The sequence below is a fragment of the Zootoca vivipara genome, chromosome 6 (assembly GCF_963506605.1).
Source record: "Zootoca vivipara chromosome 6, rZooViv1.1, whole genome shotgun sequence".
Classification (NCBI taxonomy): Eukaryota; Metazoa; Chordata; class Lepidosauria; order Squamata; family Lacertidae; genus Zootoca; species Zootoca vivipara.
The window spans coordinates 5883896-5902879 of NC_083281.1; the positions used below are offsets into that span (position 1 = coordinate 5883896).

Below are 18984 nucleotides of genomic sequence, written 5' to 3' on the forward strand. Positions count from 1 at the left end.
TGGTCTGTTTTTTTTGGTATTGGTTTTCATTATTATTATTATTATTATATTTTGACAAATTAATAATCATAGATAAACAAGAATAAAAATGTGCGCCCCACACCCCTGAGACCATTCCATTGTAACTATACAACCTCCCAAAATTTCAGCACCTCTTGTGATAGCTTGACCCCTTTCAGTTTTAACGGTACAAATTCTACAAACAGCTTCCACATCTCCTCAAAATCATTTCTCCTGCATATTCTCCATCTTACCTTAACAGCACATGTAAATTTATCATTACTAGCTATATCCCACACCTCTTGATACCATTCTTCCATTTTATATTCTGCTTGCCCCTTCCACTTCCTAGCTACCATAATTCGTGCAGCCGTCAATAAATTTGCGAGCAAGTCCTTCCTAGACTGCGAAGCCTACCGTAAATCGATAATGAGGCTACCTCTGGACTTTCAGTCAGCTTTAACCCGGTGATTTCTGTTATCTCCTTTGCCGGGAAAATTGTACATATTTGCATCCACACCACATGTGAACATAATTCCGTTTCCTGGCATCCCCTCCAACATAACACCGAACATTCCTTGTTTATTTGATTTAATCTAGGTAAAGGTAAAGGGACCCCTGACCATTAGGTCCAGTCGTGACCGACTCTGGGGTTGCGCGCTCATCTCGCATTATTGGCCGAGGGAGCCGGCGTATAGCTTCCAGGTCATGTGGCAAGCATGACAAAGCCGCTTCTGGCAAACCAGAGCAGCACATGGAAACGCCGTTTACCTTCCCGCTGTAGCGGTTCCTATTTATCTACTTGCATTTTGATGTGCTTTCGAGCTGCTAGGTTGGCAGGAGCTGGGACCAAGCAACGGGAGCTCACCCCGTCACAGGGATTCGAACCGCCGACTTTCTGATCAGCAAGCCCTAGGCTCAGTAGCCCACAGCGCCACCTGGGTCCCAAACTAATTTTTAACAATTTTCTTTTATTCTTATAGACAACATTTTCAACGTACAATTCTTCCACATTCCCCCCCCCCAAGTTTGACTATCTATCCGCCCTGTTGTCTCCTTTCCCCACACCTCTTTTAACTGAACTTCTTGAGCCTCCATTTAAATAATAATAAATTGGGTCTGTTTTGAAGTGAGGACCCCAACTGTTGCTTGGCATGCAGAAGGAAAACTTCCTTTGCAGAGGATCTTTTCATGCAAACCCCTGGAACGCCACCCCCCCCAGGAAGTCGGGGGGGGGGGGAGGCCAACTGCACGGAGCCTGACTCGGGGCCAAAAACCAGTTTCCTCCACAGCCGCTACGCCCATTTGCCAGGTGAACCTCGTCTCCCTCCCAACTCACCTTGCACCCATGATGCAGGGTCCATCGCGCTGGACATTGGAGGCTGGTGGCCCGGCATGCCTGCCGGCGGCTATTGGGGCACAGGGAGAAGCACAAGAGCAATGAATCTGAGCACATAAACCTGTCTTCAGCACTCACACAACTATGGAACTCCCTGCCTCTTGACCCCAGGCCGTTGCTGGGCATCTGCTTTGGGCGTCTGTTAGAAACATCTTTGTTTAGGCAACACCACGTAGAAGGTTGACATGGGTCTTAATTAATCTTAATTTTGTTTGGTTTTTTAAAAAATGTTTTATATATTTTTGTTTTTTTCACATTTTCACATATATTTAATTTTGCACACAAAAATAGTCCATGGAAGTAGAAAGCTAGCACAGCAGGTAAGAACCTAATCATATAGCTTTCTTCTTGATGTGTATAATTTTTATTAATTTTTTCTGTTTGACATTTACATTCATTTAAACAACCTTAAAACATCAATGACTTCCTTTCTTTTCTTTCCGTGGTTCATTTTACATAAACCCCTGCATGTTTTGCTCAAAGTAAACGATTCGGTGACCCATTGTTACATCCATCAAAACGTACGCTGTTGAATTTATCTTAATGCTGCCAACGTTTTCAAATGCACAGAGTTTTCACCCACATATTCAATAAACATTTTCCAATCTTCTGGGTTTTTAAAAAAAATGTTTTAAATACTTGTTTTTATCCGTGTGTTGTTGGTTTTTGTTTTGTTTTTGATCGGAATATTTCATTGCTTTTCCCCCCTTTGGTAGACACACACACACACACACACACACACACACAACACGGTATATACTTTTTACAAACTAGATTGAATGGATAGATGGGTGGGTTAAGAATCACCTTATCTATCCCCCATGTTGGGATACCTGCACTTGCTACAGAGATCTATTTTTATTGATTGATTTCGTTTCATAAAATTTATATATCACCTGGTTGTTAAAACAAGAACGACACCCCCAAAGCAGTTTACAAAAAAGGAAAGAGAGAGACAATGAAATTCTCAACAGGAAACATTAACAGCGATAAAGTAAAACTTTTGAAAAGTTAAAACAAAAACAGATTAAGCTAGTGTGGGTGAGATCCGAAAATCCAGATGGGCAACAGCCCCCAGATGTTCAAGATACGTGCAGGACAAATGATATATACATAAAGAAATTAAAAAGGAGGGGGATATGGAAGAAGATATATCAGAAAGGCAAGCGGGGATAATGTGAAAATTTAAAAATTAGGAGCTATCAGGTCTAGGAAATGAAATATTCCATTTGTTTGGAGATGGGGAACAACCAGGCAAATTGTTGGGGTGTTGTTTTGGAAAATGAGGGCGGTGGTATCTCAACACTAGTCCTACTCAGAGTAGACATATTGAAAGTCAATGGGCATGACTAACAGGTCATGATTTCTGTCTTACTTTTTTCCCCTCCAAGGAACTCCCCCCTTCACTGAATTCCAACAACAGTCTTGCGAGGTAGGCTAAGCTGAGAGACAATGACTGGTTTCCAAGTCAGCCTCCTGGCCGAATTGGGGAGAGGGATTTGAACCCTGGTCTCTCCCAGGTCCTAGTCCGGCACTCTAACCACTAAATGGCACTGCCTCTCTGTTGAAGACAACCTCGGGGTTGCCGGGTTAAAAGAAATCCACAGAGCCATTGGCCAGGGAGATCGTTTCCACAACTACCCGAAGGAAAAGTTTCGTAGATACCGCCCCAGAATAGTGGGGTGGCACCTCACGGACTGGGTGCGTGCCCTTCAGTGGGTGGTCTCACCTGGCTTGGCATCCGCAGCGAAGGCCGGAGTCCAGCCGGGAAGCGTGGAGACATGAACGGCTGTGGGAGACACAGAGAGAGTCAAGTAGCAAGTCGGCAGTAAATCACACTGGAGTTAGCTCTCCCTTCGCAAGAAACGCGATCTGCACAGACTTGGTCAAGGAGGGCCAGGCCTAATGAGCAGAGCAGCTTTTCCTCCACGGGAAACAAGTTGCCGAAATTGAAGGCCCCCACCTCCCCACAGCAGTCCAAGCACCCTCCTCTCCAGGGTTTTTGCCAAGCAATCGGAGACTGTGCCTGCGGGCAGCCAACCTCTCCTCCACCCTTTTCACGCCTCTCCTGGTTCTTGGGAGACAGAGGAGGAGGGGGGTTTGTCACAGCAAGTGTGGGAGACAGCTGTGACTTTTCGCCAGCCAGGCTCCTCTCTGCCACTTGGCCTCCCCTCATCTCCTGCTTCTATACAGTGGTACCTTAGTTCTCGAACAACTTGGAAGCCAAACGCTGCAAACCCGGAAGTAAGTGTTCCGGTTTGCTAATTCTTTTCAGAAGCCAAACGTGCCGTTTCGAGTGCAACACTTCCGTTCGGAGTGCTACGCTGAGGTCTGTCTGCTTTTGCTATTTATTTTTGCATTTTTGTTTACGTGGCTTTTGTTTTTGTGACTGTGCGGAACCCAGCTCAGCTACCGATTGATGGATTGTGTGACTGCGGAAATGGATAAAAGCTACGAAGCCAAGAGAACCATTAATAGAACAACAATAGAGGCAAATTGTCAAATTGCTGTTTTAGGGGTTGTTTTTACAAGTCTGGAACGGATTAATCTGTTTTGCATGACTTTCTATGGGAAAGCGCGCCTTGGTTTGGGAACGCTTTGGTTTGGGAACGGACTTCCGGAACGGATTAAGTTTGAGAACCAAGGGGCCAGATGCGGGACACAGGGACTCACAGCGCTAACTTTCAGGAGGCAATTCCTGCATTCCAGGGGGTTTCGGCAATTCTGTGATTCTATGGGTCAACCCCCAGCTTTACCAAAAAAGGGGTAGGGTCATTGAATCACAGACTCGTTGAGTGGGAAGGGGCTCCTTCGAAGGTCCCCCAGTCCAACCCCCTGCAAGAACTTCCTGACAGTAAGAGCTGTTCGACAGTGGAATTTGCTGCCAAGGAGTGTGGTGGAGTCTCCTTCTTTGGAGGTCTTTAAGCAGAGGCTTGACTGCCATCTGTCAGGAATGCTTTGATGGTGTTTCCTGCTTGGCAGGGGGTTGGACTGGATGGCCCTTGTGGTCTCTTCCAACTCTATGATTCTATTAAATGCCAGAATCTTTATTTAGGAGAGTTCGAAAGGCAGGTCTTGGGATTGCTCGAATGCAGAAATGTCGCTGCAGAATGGATCTATAGTCTCACCTGATTCTGCAACCCCATCATCGCGGCACTGGGGTGGTGTGGCGAGCCCTGGGAGGGCGGCTGGGAGCCTGGAGGTCCCTTGTGGGGCACGGAGGGAAACAGAAACAAAGTTATTGGGGAGAGGGCCCAAGTCACAGCTCAAGCCTCCCACCCTCACACAACCCCCCCCCCAAAAATGCCGATTTCCCACAGCTGATGAGCAAAAATGGAAGGTGAGCCCCCACCTGGGGGGAAGGTTAGGGTACAGTGATCAGAAAGTCCGGGAAGCAACTGAAAATAAAGCTGTCCGGGAAGCAACTGAAAATAAAGCTGCCGGAATTGAGCATGCTCTGGTCGCCTTAGCTCAAAAATGATATTGCAGGGTAGGGAAATGTTTGAAAAAAGGGTGGTCTGAGTGATAAAAGCAGGAGATGGAGGTCCCCTATGAGAGAAGGTTTAAGTTTTAAGTTTGTAAAACAATGCATGGCATGGGGGAAAGTTAGCAGCGCAGTTAGCCCGTGGAACTCCCTCCCACAAGAGGCAGAGACGGCCGCCAGACCGGGTGGCTTCAAAAGAGAGCCGGGCCAAATCAATGGGAACAGGAGAGAGCGATCGATGGCTATCATTGCCGCGATGGCTTCACTCAGCCTCAATGGTTCTGAATCCCAGTCGCAGGAAACGGAGTTGAAGGGACAAAACGGAGTGACCACTGGGATGAGCTGTTGGTTCACACACACCAGAGAAGATAGAGCTTCTCCCCACCTTCAGTTCCCTTTCCTGACCTCGCCACCCGACGCACCCCCCTCCCCACATAATTTACATATGGCCCCCACCTTCCCCACCCCAGGAAATTCCACAAGCAAGGCACCATCTACAGGTGAGACTCGGAAAATTAGAATATCGTCTAAAAGTGCATTTATTTCAGTAATGCAACTTATTATTTTTTTATTTTTCACAAATGCTTTCTTTTGGAAATTCCACAGTAATAAAACAAATAGTTACAATAATACAAAAATAAACATCGCTATTACATTTCATTAATTACATTCCATTTATAATTGACCCGCCTAACGACAAATAATTACAATTACAACAAATAAAGGCTTGACATACCTTGCTTTGCATGTCATGCATCTATCTCATATACATTTTGGTTTCACCTTTTAAGTTGCGTTGCCGAAATAAATGGACTTTTTGACAATATTCTGAGTTTCACCTGTAATTTACATATGGCCCGCACCTTCCCCACCCTAGGAAATTCCATAAGCAAGGCACCATCTAATTCACAGGTTCTCCCTGTCGGGCCGAGATCTGGTGGTAGGCTGCTCCTGCAGGTGGAGGTTCCATTCCAGGAGAGAAATAGAAAGAGAGGGAGAGAGAGAGAGAGAGAGAGAGAGAAAGGGGCCTTGCTGGCTCAGACCTGAGAACCCGCAAGCGTTACCTGGAAAAACCCAGACATCATTGGACTGGGCGCCATTCCATCGCCGGGGGCCACATTCGCCATCACAGGACTGGGTGCAGCCGTGGAGCTCTGTGGAGAAAAAAAGGAAAGCGGGTGGGTTAGAGTGACAAGTCACAAAATGTGCCACGATCTGCGAACCTGTATTGCGGGGGGTTGGACTAGATGACCCACCGGGTCCCTTTTAACTCTTGTGATTCTACTATTCTATTCTATGATTCCAATAATCCAGATTCGGATAAAACAACATGGACCATAAATCCCCGTTTCAAAGAGCACCCTTGAATTCAATGCTCAGCACCTCCTGAGCAGCTGGGCTTCTTTAGGCTGCGCAGAGTTAAACTATGGAACTCCCTGCCACAGGAGGCAGCGATGGCCATGAACTTGGTTGGCTTCAAACGAGGATTGCACAAATTCAAGGAAGGGGGAGAGGGCTATGGATGGCTAGCTAGCCAGAATGGCTATGCCCCCTATTCCAGAACTGGAGGCAGCGACGCTTCTGAATCCCGGTTGTGGGGAACCTCCACGAAGGGAGAATTGCTGTAGCACTCGGATCCTGCTCCCTGATTTCCCACGGGCAACTGGCAGTCCACTGTGAGAACAGGATGCTGGCCACGGGCTGGATCCATCAGCTGCATCTTCCTGCACTGCCAGGGGTTGGACTAGACGACCGCCAGGGTCCCATTCGACTCTACGTTCACCCAACAGCTTAGGTCTTGCTGGCCCTCCAGCAAAGAGAGAGAAAGAGAAAGAGAGGGAGAGGGAGGGAGGGAGAGAGAGAGAGAGAAGGGGGGAGGCAGGCAGAGCCGGGGGCTGTGGGTCTCTGTGTGTGTGTGTGTGTGTGTGCTGGAGGAAAGGTGGTCCAGAGAGGATGCGGTTTCCATGGAAACCGGCAGGGAAGGATGCTCAGTGCGAGGTGTAGAGATGCCAGCCACCTACAGAAGCAGCCACACAGCCCTGCAGTTCCACACAGGAAGGATCCAGAGCTCGTTCTCGAAAAACAGAGAGTGTCGACCAAAGAACGCTGAATTCTTTTCTTCCTATCCTTCGCTCCCCCCCCCAATTACAGGCAATTTTAATTTTCCCTGCCAATGCATCTTTCCTCATTGTTAGTTTTCGAGGCTGACACATTCCCCCCCCCCGATTTTAAAATGGTCTTTCAGATCCCCCCCCCCACCAAAAAAAATATCCTGTGGTTTTATAATCATCCAACTTGTATATTGCCACGTCCTATTTTTTTGGGCTTACAGCAGTGAAATACATATAAAAAATATATAAAACGGTAATAAAAAAATAAAAATTAAAAACTGTGAGAAAATTAAAAAGGGATGGCAATTAACCATTGCGGGAGGGTTTCTTCTTAATTGCCTGCACAGGCCTGGGCAAAAGAGGCACTTGAAATGCCAAAACAGAAAATGTCTGCTGGGTCTCTACCAGCTGCGAGGTATTTGCTAACCTGGAGCCCACCAGATGTTTTGGGGAGTGCCAGATGAGGAGTTGTAGTCAGACACACCTGGGAAGTCCTCAACTGACAAAATCGTTTATTATTATTGGGGGATTTCCCCACACACACCCCTCCCAAAAACTTCTCCCTGATGAACGTTATAGCAAGAAGAATCGGTGCCTGGCCTTGCTTCCCCCCCTCCTCGTCCCTCCTCCTCGCGCCTTCTTCGCGTGCCATGCCTTTGAGAAGGCAAACGTGCATACTCACGTAATCGTGGAAGGTCTTGGCTTCGCTCGAGTGCTCGCACGCCTCCCTCCGGTCGGGCGCAGCGCAGTACAGGTCCCAGAACACACTGTGGGGTGACGGGGGGGGGCAGAATTAAGATACAGCCAAGGCCACAAAGAGATGTAGCTCTGTCTTAGACCAGATCAAGACTAATTGGGGTGCGGGGAGCAAAGGGCCAAAGTGCTTTATATACGTTCTAAATTAAAATAACTTTAAAAGAAAAACATTTCTTATAAAGTTTTTTTAAAACAAAACAAAACCGCAGGCACCAATCTTAATTACAGGTAATCTTAATTAATTTTAATCTTAATTAAGACATCTTCTTAATTGCCCGCACAGACCTGGTGGAATAGACAAGTTTTCAGCAGGCGTTGTCGGGATGTTAAAACAGGAAGCCCCCTGCTGCGTCTCTAGTGGCAGAGAGTTCTGCCGGACGACGGCGACTCGGTCTCTATGGGCCTCGCTAACTCGGGGAACGCCAAACGACGCTCCTGCAGGCGGTCTCAGCAATCCATAGAATTGAAAGGGACCCTGAGGACCAGCTTGGGCTGAGGCCATGGGGCACAGAAAATCCCACCCTTTTCCAATGTCCACCAAACTTTCTGGGATAATGAATTTGTATTTTTATTGGGGCAGGGAGGAAACAATTGATTTAGTGTGATCTTATCTAGAGGTGGTTGAGGGAAGGCAAATACACAAGTGTATAAGGCAAACTTTTTTCAAAGATGGCCAGATTTGATGAAATCAACATGCGCGAGGGCCGGACACAGCCGTTGAGCTTTTTTTTAGGATTGAAGTTGTTGAGCTTTTTAAAGGATTTTACCCAGGACATATACTGCCCTGGGGGCCGGATTAAACCAACTGGTGGGCCGGATTAGGCCCCCGAAACGGATTTTGGATGTGCCTGGTATAGGATGATTCTACAAACGGAAAAGGAACCGGCTTGTTTGTGGGGGATCCAGGGTGGGGGGACACAAACAAAATTGAAGAATTTATTTTGGAGTGATGTTTTAGTTAGTTAGTTAGTTGTTTACAGCCGTACCTTGGTTTTCGAAACAGCTTAGTTCCCAAACGTTTTGGCTCCTGAACGCCGCAAACCCAGAAGTGAGTGTTCCGGTTTGCGAACTAGTTTCGGAAGTCAAATGTCCCGACAGGGCTTCCGATTGGCTGCAGGAGCTTCCTGCAGCCAATCGGAAGTCGCGCTTTGGTTCCCGAATGTTTTGGAGGTCGAACGGACTTCTGGAACGGATTCCGTTCGGCTTCCTAGGTATGACTGTACAGTTATATGCATCTTGCTATAGAAATAGAAAGGGAAGGCAGTCGTCACGCTGTCATTCGGCAGCGCAAGCTGCTCTCCCTGCTTGGCGTTGATGTTCGTTGAAGTCATGCTGCCTCTGGCAGAAGAAGGGGGAGCATAGCCAGTGTGGCAAGTAGCCACTAATAAAAAGAAACCAAGAAAAAGAAAGGGGGGGGTAGAGACAGAGAAAAGCGATGGATGGAGAGAATGAGAAAGCAAGGAAATATTTGACCCTTGACTAGAGTGTTGGGGGGCTGCCAGGAAGGATTACGCACACACACACAAATAGATGCAAACCCCATTCGTCTCCCCCCCAACAACAAAAAAGCGTGGCACCATGTGAAGGAGAAATTGGAGGGTGAGGAGGCTGGGAGAAGGGAGACAAAAAGGGTGCGCATTTATCAGCTGGAGGTCTCAGCCCCTCAACTTTCCTCTGCCGCCGTCCCCCCCCCCAAAAAAAATTGAGGCAGTTTATTTTCCTCCGTTCCAAATTATATCCATGTGTGGAGAAGCAAGGCAGCCAGACTCTGTAGAGGGCAGGGAGGGAGGGGATATTTCCGGGTTTTTTTTTAGGGGGGGGAGGAGCGAGGAAGCAGGGGAGAGAGAGGAGCTTTTGAATGCATTCCAGTTGTGCCTGGAGCCAGAAGCCGAAGGGAGGGGGGGAACTACACTTAAGCTTTATTAAACAGGAACCCCCCAAATCTGGGATCTCTTCCCTCCCCCCAAAAAACTTGTGGCAAAGTTTTGAACTCGTTTCGTACCGTTGTTGGCCAACGTTGGGTTTTTGGGTGTTAACTGCAAACCCCGGTTTGATGGATCAATCACACGGTTTGTAAGGGGGACGACGAAGCAAGCCCACCCCACCCCCACCCCCGGGTACAAAACTTTGGCACAAATTTGGAGGGGATCCCAAATTTCTGGGTTCCTATTTAATCTACTTTCCAACGCCAAGCTCTTTTTAAAAATTCTGCTCCCCCACTTCTTAAAACTGCAGCTCACCAGGAAGCTGGACCTCACAACTGCCTAGAATCACATAATTGTAGAGACAGAAGGGTCCCCCAGGGGACATCTAGCTCAACCCCTGTGATGCAGGCATCGCCTTGACGGGGTGATGCAAAATTTAGTATAGCAGCACCATCAAGTTAATTACTTCTAGGCTGGCGTTGGTGAAGGGGTCAGAGCGTCGGGCAAGGGTCTGGAAGGGACCAGGGTTCAAATCCCGTCGCAATGGGCCACGAAGCTCCCATTGGGTGACGCTGGGGTGCCCATCCACTCACTCTCAGCCCAACCTACCTCGCAGGGTTGTCGTTAAGATAACATGAGGAATGGGTGGAGGAGCCTGAAGGTGGACGGCAAATGTAATCCAATAAATAAATATTATTTATAGAATCATAGAATCATAGAGTTGGAAGAGACCACAAGGGCCATCCAGTCCAACCCCCTGCCAAGCAGGAAACACCATCAAAGCATTCTTGACATATGCCTGTCAAGCCTCTGCTTAAAGACCTCCAAAGAAGGAGACTCCGCCACACTTCTTGGCAGCAAATTCCACTTTCGAACAGCTCTTACTGTCAGGAAGTTCTTCCTAATGTTTAGGTGGAATCTTCTTTCTTGTAGTTTTAAACTGATTAACCTTCTTTTTTTAGAAAAATAAAATTGTTTCAAGAGGCTACACTGTGAACTAGAAACTTAAACAGGCTTGCTCTTTTCTTTTCTTTTCTTTTCCTGAAAACATAGGTCCTCACGGCACGGGAAGCCTAGCTTCCTGACCCTGGGTGTACCACGATCGAGGGTTTCTGCCTAATCATTTTTTGGCACAAGTCATCACGGACCTAGGAAGTGTTTTATATTGTGGAAATCCCAAACTCACACAAACGTTGGGTTTTCAAACCTGTAGTCTGATGAGGAGTTCTGCGTTACTGCAAAGCTTGCACACTATTTCATGAGATTTGGGGAGTAAGCCTCCAATAAGGTTTGGGGATTTCGAGGGAGGGCATTTTTTTTGGGGGGGAGGCATTGGGGGGGGGGAGCGTGCATGGTTGGCATGACCGAGGCCTATAAATCTATGCCCAGTTTTGAGAAGGTTGGAAGAAGAAATGTCCTTCTCCCTCTGCCGTAACACAAGAACTTAGTGGGAGTCAGGAAAGGCAAAAGGAAGGAGTTCGAGTTCAACTGTGGAACAGAGGCAGTGACGGCTTTAACATGAAATATCAGGGTTGTGGGTTCGAGTCCGACCTTGGGCCAAAGATTCTTGTATTGCGGCGGCGGGGGGGTTGGGCTGGATGACCCTCGGGGTCCCTTCCTACTCTACAAATCTAGGGTTCTAGGATTGGACAAAGTCATGGAGCAGTTTCTAGCCGACATTCTCCCTCCACTGTTGGGGGCAGCGATGCTGTGGAGTACAAAATGGGGAGCATCCTCCTTTGGCCTGACCCAGCCACTGGCTCCTTCTTAGTTTCTTATGATTCCGAAATGGAGCCTACATAGACAGGGGTAGTCTACCTTAGAGTGGTGGCACACATACACCCCTTTGACAGCTCCAGGCCCCCCGCCCCCAGGCTTGAAAGACCTACATTGGCTCCCAGGATGTTTCCGAGCACAATTCAAAGTGGTGGTGCTGACCTTTAAAGCCCTAAACGGTCTCGGTCCAATATACCTGAAGGAGCGTCTCCACCCCCATCGTTTAACCCAGACACTGAGGTCCAGCACCGAGGGCCTTCTGGCGGTTCCCTCCCTGCGAGAAGTGAGGTTGCAGGGAACCAGGCAGAGGGCCTTCTCGGTGGTGGCACCCGCCCTCTGGAACGCCCTCCCACCAGATGTCAAGGAAATAAACAACTACCAGACTTTTAGAAGACATCTGAAGGCAGCCCTGGTTAGGGAAGCTTTTAATGTTTAATAGATTATTGTATTTTAATATTCTGTTGGAAGCCGCCCAGAGTGGCTGGGGAAACCCAGCCAGATGGGCGGGTTATAAATAATAAATTATTATTATTATATTATTATTATTTCGAGAAGGATGTAAAATGTACTCACCACCACCAGGCGTGCAGAAATCCGGGCGGTTCTCCGAGCGTAATGTTTTTTTCCCACCGGATCTGGCACCCCAAAAAAACCCACCCCACAACCCGGTTAAGACAGGCTGGAGGGAAAAAGTGGTTTGGTATTCCAAGCAGGGGAAGCTTCTAGGGGAGAATGCAAAGGGAAGGATGCCCTGAGATTGGGGGGGACAACGACACAGATGTGCCTCGGAGGTCAGAACACCTGCTTGGCATGCAGAATGTCACTCCTTGGCACACGTTATTAAAAAAAAACAGCTCTTTCCTCGGACCAAGAGGAAAGGAGACTTAGAAATTTATTTTTTAGAGGGTGTGCCATTGCTTCACAGGTAACAGAAGCTGCTTGGCATGCAGAACGTTTGCCAGCCAAATGACTCATGCGTTCAGTGCATTATTTGTGTCCCCCCCCCACTCCACAAAATAAAATAAATTGGTACATCGGTACATCTCCGCCCCCTCCCGTCTTCCAGACCCCTCTCTCCTCACCTCCGAGAGGAAGGTCTGTGCCGATTTCTGTGCCCCGATGTGAAGAAGGTATTCATAAACGTACAACGCCAACCTAGAGGGGTGAGAGGCATCAGTCAAGGGCCTGCCAGGCCTGGGTAGCTCAGTTTGGTGAGAGCAGGGTGCAGAAAATGCGAGGTTGCAGGTTTGACCCCCTGTCATTTCAGGGGGTTGGTCTAGATGACCGCCAGGGTCCCTTCCAACCCTACAATTCTATGGTTTCTGATTCTATTACGCTCCCCCTCCCCAAAGCCCCCTTTCTACCTATTCCCAGAAAATCCTTTGGGTGGGGATGAGGACCGTATCCGGCCCCTTTCAAATATTGCTGGCCAGCCAGCCAGCAGGACCAATGGTCAGGGTTAGTGCAAAGAGATACCATTTCAAAAAGAGGCATTCTCTCCTGAGAGGGGAAAAGGACCTCAGGCAATGTTCTACCCTCCCCTGTCAGAGGCAGTAAACTCCTCTGGGGAATATCACAAGCCGGGAGCAGCGCCAGATTTTGGCGCTTTCCCTGAAGCAGGTGCTGAGCAGACGGGGGCACAAAAATATCACTATTATTATTGATTAAATTTGTCTACTTCTCTTCCAACTGCAGAACTCAGGGTAGTTCGCTGCGCGAAAATGCAAGATAACAAAGCACATGGTGTATAATAAGAACAAGAACATAACAAGGAAAACAAAACAAAAAAAGGAAATAGAACCATAGATTTGGGTACCCCAGCGGTCATCTAGTCCAACCCCCCGCAAGGCAGGAACTTCAGCTGAAGAATCCAAGGCAGATGGCCTTCAAACCTCTGCTTAAAAACCTCCCAAGGAAGGAGACCCCATCACCTCCAGTCTGTTCCACTGCTGAACAGCTTTTACTACCGTGTTTCTCATATTATAAGACATGTCTTATATTTATTTTTTCCTCAAAAAAACACACTATGGCTTATTTTCAAGGGATGTCTTATTTTTTTCCTCCTCCTCCTGCTGCGGCTGGCATTGCTGCTGCGCCTATCACTATGTCTTATTTTCGGGGTATGGCTTATATTCCTTGAATGCTTAAAAATCCTGCTATGGCTTATTTTATGGGTATGTCTTAAAATATGAGAAACAGGGTATACAGGATGCTAACATAACAACAACAGCAACAGCAGCATATATTTCCTATTTTCACAATACTGTGGCGCCTTGGTTCTCAAATCTAATCCGTTCCGGAAGTCTGTTCCAAAACCAAAGCGTTCCATATGCGAGGCGCACTTTCCCATAGAAAGAAATGCAAAACAGACCAATCCGTTCCAGACTTTTAAAAACAACCCCTAAAACAGCAATTTCACATGAATTTTACTATCGAACGGGACCATTGATCCATAAAATGAAAGCAATAAACAATGTACTGCAGTCACACTATCAATCCATCAGTAGCTAAATCAGGTTCCACACAGTCACAAAAGCAACACAAAAAAGAGCCGCAAAAAACAAAACAAAAATAAATCGCAAAAACAGACAGACCTCAGCGTAACACCCAAAACGGAAGCGTAACACTCCAAACAGAGCATGTTCGGCTTCCGAAAAAAGTTCTCAAACCGGAACATTTACATCCGGGTTTGCCCTGTTTGGGTTCCAAGTTGTTTGAGAACCAAGGCGTTTGAGAACCAAGGTACCACTCTAATTCATTTTGGTGCAGTTGGCTTTCTTTATGAATCTTCTCATTAGGTAAAGGTAAAGGGACCCCTGACCATTAAGTCCAGTCGTGGATGACTCTGGAGTTGCGGCGCTCATCTCGCTTTATTGGCCGAGGGAGCCGGCGTACAGCTTCCAGGTCATGTGGCCAGCATGACAAAGCCGCTTCTGGCGAACCAGAGCAGCGCACAGAAACGCCGTTTACCTTACCTGAACAAGGTCTAATGGCAAGTTGGCTACAGCACCAATCTTCCTCCCCAGTTCCCCGCCCTCCCCCCCAAAATTCAGCCCCAAAGGGGAAACTGAGCAATGGTGATGACTAAGAATCACGCCCCCACCCACAGGCGCACTCTACCTGCAGCTTAGCCAGAGCGGTTCCTATTTATCTACTTGCACTTTGACGTGCTTTCAAACTGCTAGGTTGGCAGGAGCAGGGACTGAACAACAGGAGCTCACCCCGTTGCGGGGATTCGAACCGTTGACCTTCTGATCGGCAAGCCCTAGGCTCTGTGGTTTAACCCACAGCGCCACCCGCGTCCCTTTTTCTCATTAGATACCTGTATGAATATAGCTGTATATATTTTTTTGGGGGGTGCCATATTTTGTCCCCGCTCAGGGCAGCATATTAGCAAAGTCCGTCTCTGTAGGGAGAGTCAATTCCCCAATGGGGGGGGCAGCTGTTTGGACACAGGGGCAACCAGACTGGACCTGCCCCTCTGGGCCTGATCTCACCCCAGGGAACTGGGGTAGGAAGCCTCTTTGGGTGTTGGGTACCTCAAACTCCCAAAGAGCCAGCATGGCCAATGGTCAGCGATGGAGGGAGTTGGGGGGTCCAGGGAAGAGCACAAACTCCCTTCCCTGTGCTGGGGTTTTTAACTGAGACTCCCCCCAACCCCCAGGCTCTGTTGGGTGGGGGCAATTCACCTGGCACGCGGAGACTGCGAATGCCACATATGATCAGTATTATTTAATAAATTTATAGGCCGCTTTGTGGGAGAAAAAACATAAGGCGGAACGAGCTGTAATTCTTGCATTGCAGGGGGCTGGACTAGATGACTTCTGGGGTCCCTTTCTAACTCTGCAAAGCAAGGCATCTCGGATAAAGGGCAAAAAACAATATACGGTACATTTCCCCCGGAAAATAAAACAAAAAAATCATTTTGGCAAACTCTGGAGTGAAACGAAACTAAAATTGTTACAGCAAAATAAACAACAACTGCATAGTAGCTCAGCTGGTTATAGAGTGGCTTCGTTGTGGAGGGTTGGGCTAGATGACTCTAGGGGTCCCTTCCAGTTCTACAATTTTATGATTCTATAACCCCCTCCCCCCCCCAAAAAAAATCAATATAAATATGCAACGCAGAGACATTTGAATCCGAAATGCAGATCCTAAACTCCATATGTGGGGATGGCCAATCCACTGCTTAGTGCCTGGTAAGCTGCAGGTAGACTGCGCCTGTGGGTGGGGGCTTGATTCTTAGTCGTCGCCATTGCTCAGAGTTTCCCTTTTGGGGCTGAATTTTTGGGGGGCGGGGGGGAACTGGGGAGGAAGATTGGTGCTGAAGTCAACTTGCCATTAGCCCTTGTTCAGTGCAAACCCATCTTTTGGGATACACACACACACACTGCCCCCACTCCTTCTTTTCACCTCCCCCTGAAATACTTGGAGACCCTCTCTATGCCCCCCAACTTCAAAGTCCCCCTCTCTGTTGTGGCCCTGTCCACGAAACCACTCATAAACCCAGAGTTCCACCCAAAAACTAATTTTCCTTCTGACAGAGCCCATGAATTGCTAGGGAAATTAAAGGGGTGGGGAGGCAGGTCAGGACAACCCCCCCCAGCTTTGAGATCCCCCCCCTTCTGATTCATGGAGAGGAAGGAGGGATTCCTCGGCCTGGGAAACTCGACACTGGAAGTTTGAAGAGAGGATCTGGGCTGATTCTGGGAAGTGGGCTCCCCAAATCTCCAAAGGAAATTGGTGGCTTTTGGGGGGGCTGTCTTTTGGGGGAGGGGGTCCCGCTGCCTGATAAAAAACTCCCTCTGGGAAGTTTCGGGAGCGCATTTGGAGTGGGGAGGGGGGTGAGTGAAAGTGGGCTGATTTGGGGGGAGACGGGGCGCCCAGATTTCTTGGAAAATTGATATTGGGGAAAACTGATGTTTGGGAGGGGGTCCCACCGTCTGAAAAGCGAGGAAGTTTCAGGAGTGGGTGTTTCTCTGGTGGGGGGGAGGTGAGTGCAGCTGATATGGGGGGGGAGACCCCCAGATTTGCAGGGGGGGTATTTTGGGGAGGCGAAACTCCAGCTTGGAAGTTTTAGGAATGCTTTCTTTTTGAGGGGGGGAGGGTTTTTAGGCTGAGAGGCACTGAGCTGATTTTGGGGGGGGCGGGGGTCCTCTAGATTTCCAAAGAAAGCGATATTGTCGGGGTGGTCGGGGTTTTTTTTGGGGGGGAGGGGGTTTCCAACTCACTTCTCTCGCGCCTGCCCGTCGGAAGGTACGCCGGAGCCTTTCCCCTTGGGGTACATGGCTGGCTGGGGGGTCTCTCCGGCGCCGCTGGAGGGAGGGGGGTCGCACCTGCAGCTAGAGGCAGGATCGGGGCCGCCGCCACCCCGGGGAGCATCGCCGCATGGCGCCCTCGAGGCTCCTCGGCTCCAGGAAGCGGCGGGCGCGCCAGGCTCGACGCCGCGGTGATGGCTCCTCCGGGCGGGCTGCAGAAGACCCTCCCTCCCTCCTCTTCCTTGCTTTTGCTTCTCTCTCTTTCTCCCCCCCTTAAAAAAAAGCCTCTTTTTTTTCAGTGGCTCTTCCGAGGAAGGAGCACCCTCCCTCCTCGACTGCATCGCCTTGCTCTCTTAAAAGGGCAACGGCGCCGTCGGAAAGGAGGGGGGTGCGCGTGCGTTTTTGGAGACGCGTCTTCCTTCCCTCGCCAGGTAAAGGATGCTAATGGGTTTATCCTGACATGCAGTGCCGGATTTACAGGTGAAACTCGGAAAAATTAGAATATCGTCGAAAAGTGCATTTGTTTCAGTAATGCAACTTATTATTATTTTATTTTTCTTTACAAATGCTTTCTTTTGGAAATTCCACAGTAATAAAACAAATACAGTAGTTACAATAATACAAAAATAAACATCGCTATTACATTTCATTAATTGCATTCCATTTATAATTGACCCGCCTAACGACAAATCTTTACAATGACAACAAATAAAGGCTTGAGAACATCTCTTGCTTTGCATGTCATGCATCTATCTCATATATTGGTTTCACCTTTTAAGTTGCATTACTGAAATAATGGCATTTTTCGACGATATTCTAATTTTCCGAGTTTCACCTGTATGTATAAGCTAAACAAGCTGTACTGTAGTTTACCCCCACCCCCCCACCCCCCCAAAAAAATTAAAATAAAGGAAAACAACAACTGGATGTACATTTCCAAAATACGTAAGATAAAAAAACACGAATACAATGAAACCTAAATACAGCAACAGTGTTTTGTGTTGTGTGGGCTCCTATGATGTAAGTCACGGCCCCGCCCATCAGTGGAATATTATGGTGGTATTGATATTATATTTAAAAAATGCATTGTATTACGGTAACTACAATTGCATTGTACAGGCTATGACACTTAATTTCATGTTAATAAAGCTATTTATAATTATTAGTCGTTTGCGTCATATATTTACACCTCTTATTATTGCATGTTTCTAGAGACTAGATTATGAGTCTTTGTAAATTTTGATCCTAAAGGAACTTTTGTTATTGCCAAATGCCAATGGGTTTGCGTTATTAAGTCTGTTATGAATAAAAAAAAACCATTTTAAGTTAGAGCTTAATAACTATTTCACTATTCATATACAGTACTTATTCTTAATTGTATTCCAGTTCAACAATTACTTTGATAAAATACATATTTTGTTTTGTGCAAATGGCTTGAGATACCTATGAGGTCCATAAATTACCATGCAGCATATATTCAACACAAAAAACAGCGACAATTTGTTGTTGACAAAGGACAGGGCCTCATGAAACCTAAATCCGGCCCTGATCCTGACATGCATAGCTGCCAACTCCCCTGGGGTCCTGGATGCCCAAGCACCCACAAAATTCCCCATGAAGGGCAGAGACAAATTTCTTTAAAAAAAATAAATAAATATGCTTTTCAGGTTTATAAAGGTAAAGGTAAAGGGACCCCTGACCATTAGGTCCAGTCGTGACCGACTCTGGGGTTGCGGCGCTCATTATACATCTCACTAAATGTTCCATCCCCCTTCATGGATCAATGCTTTGTCGTGGCGAAGGGGCTTGAATAACTCAGAGAAGCTATGAGCTATGCCATGCAGGGCCACCCAAGATGGACAGGTCATAGTGGAGAGTTTTGACTAAACGTGATCCACCTGGAGAAGGAACTGGCAAGCCACTCCAGTATCCCTGCCAAGAAAACTCCATGGACAAAGACAACAGGCATATAAAAGTTATGACGCTGGAAGATGAGCCCCTCAGGTCGGAAGGCGTCCAACATGCTACTGAGGAAGAGCGGAGGACAAGTACAAGTAGATTCAGAGCTGATGAAGCGGCTGGGCCAAAGCCGAAAGGACGCTCAGTTGCGGATATGCCTGGAAGCGAAAGGAAAGTCCGATGCTGTAAAGAAAAATATTGCATAGGAACCTGGAATGTAAGAACCATGAATAGAGGTAAGCTGGATGTGGTCAAAAATGAGATGACAAGAATAAATATCGACATCCTGGGCATCAGTGAACTAAAATGGAAGGGA

General features: G+C 47.6%; 1 protein-coding gene across 2 annotated transcripts in view; it reads right to left on the reverse strand.

The window, feature by feature from the left end:
- Positions 1 to 16974, reverse strand: part of SSBP4 (single stranded DNA binding protein 4) — a 29222-nt gene extending 12248 nt beyond the window's left edge. For both annotated transcript variants that reach the window (XM_060275349.1, XM_060275348.1), the window contains exons 1-8: positions 16683 to 16974; positions 12534 to 12606; positions 12025 to 12086; positions 7677 to 7761; positions 5948 to 6037; positions 4528 to 4605; positions 3129 to 3188; positions 1340 to 1409 (exon numbers count right to left, since the gene is read on the reverse strand). In XM_060275349.1, coding sequence (XP_060131332.1) covers positions 1340 to 1409; positions 3129 to 3188; positions 4528 to 4605; positions 5948 to 6037; positions 7677 to 7761; positions 12025 to 12086; positions 12534 to 12606; positions 16683 to 16738 — 574 coding nt within the window. In that variant the 5' untranslated portion in view covers positions 16739 to 16974. The remainder of the gene's footprint in view (positions 1 to 1339; positions 1410 to 3128; positions 3189 to 4527; positions 4606 to 5947; positions 6038 to 7676; positions 7762 to 12024; positions 12087 to 12533; positions 12607 to 16682) is intronic.
- Positions 16975 to 18984: the final 2010 nt, after the last annotated feature.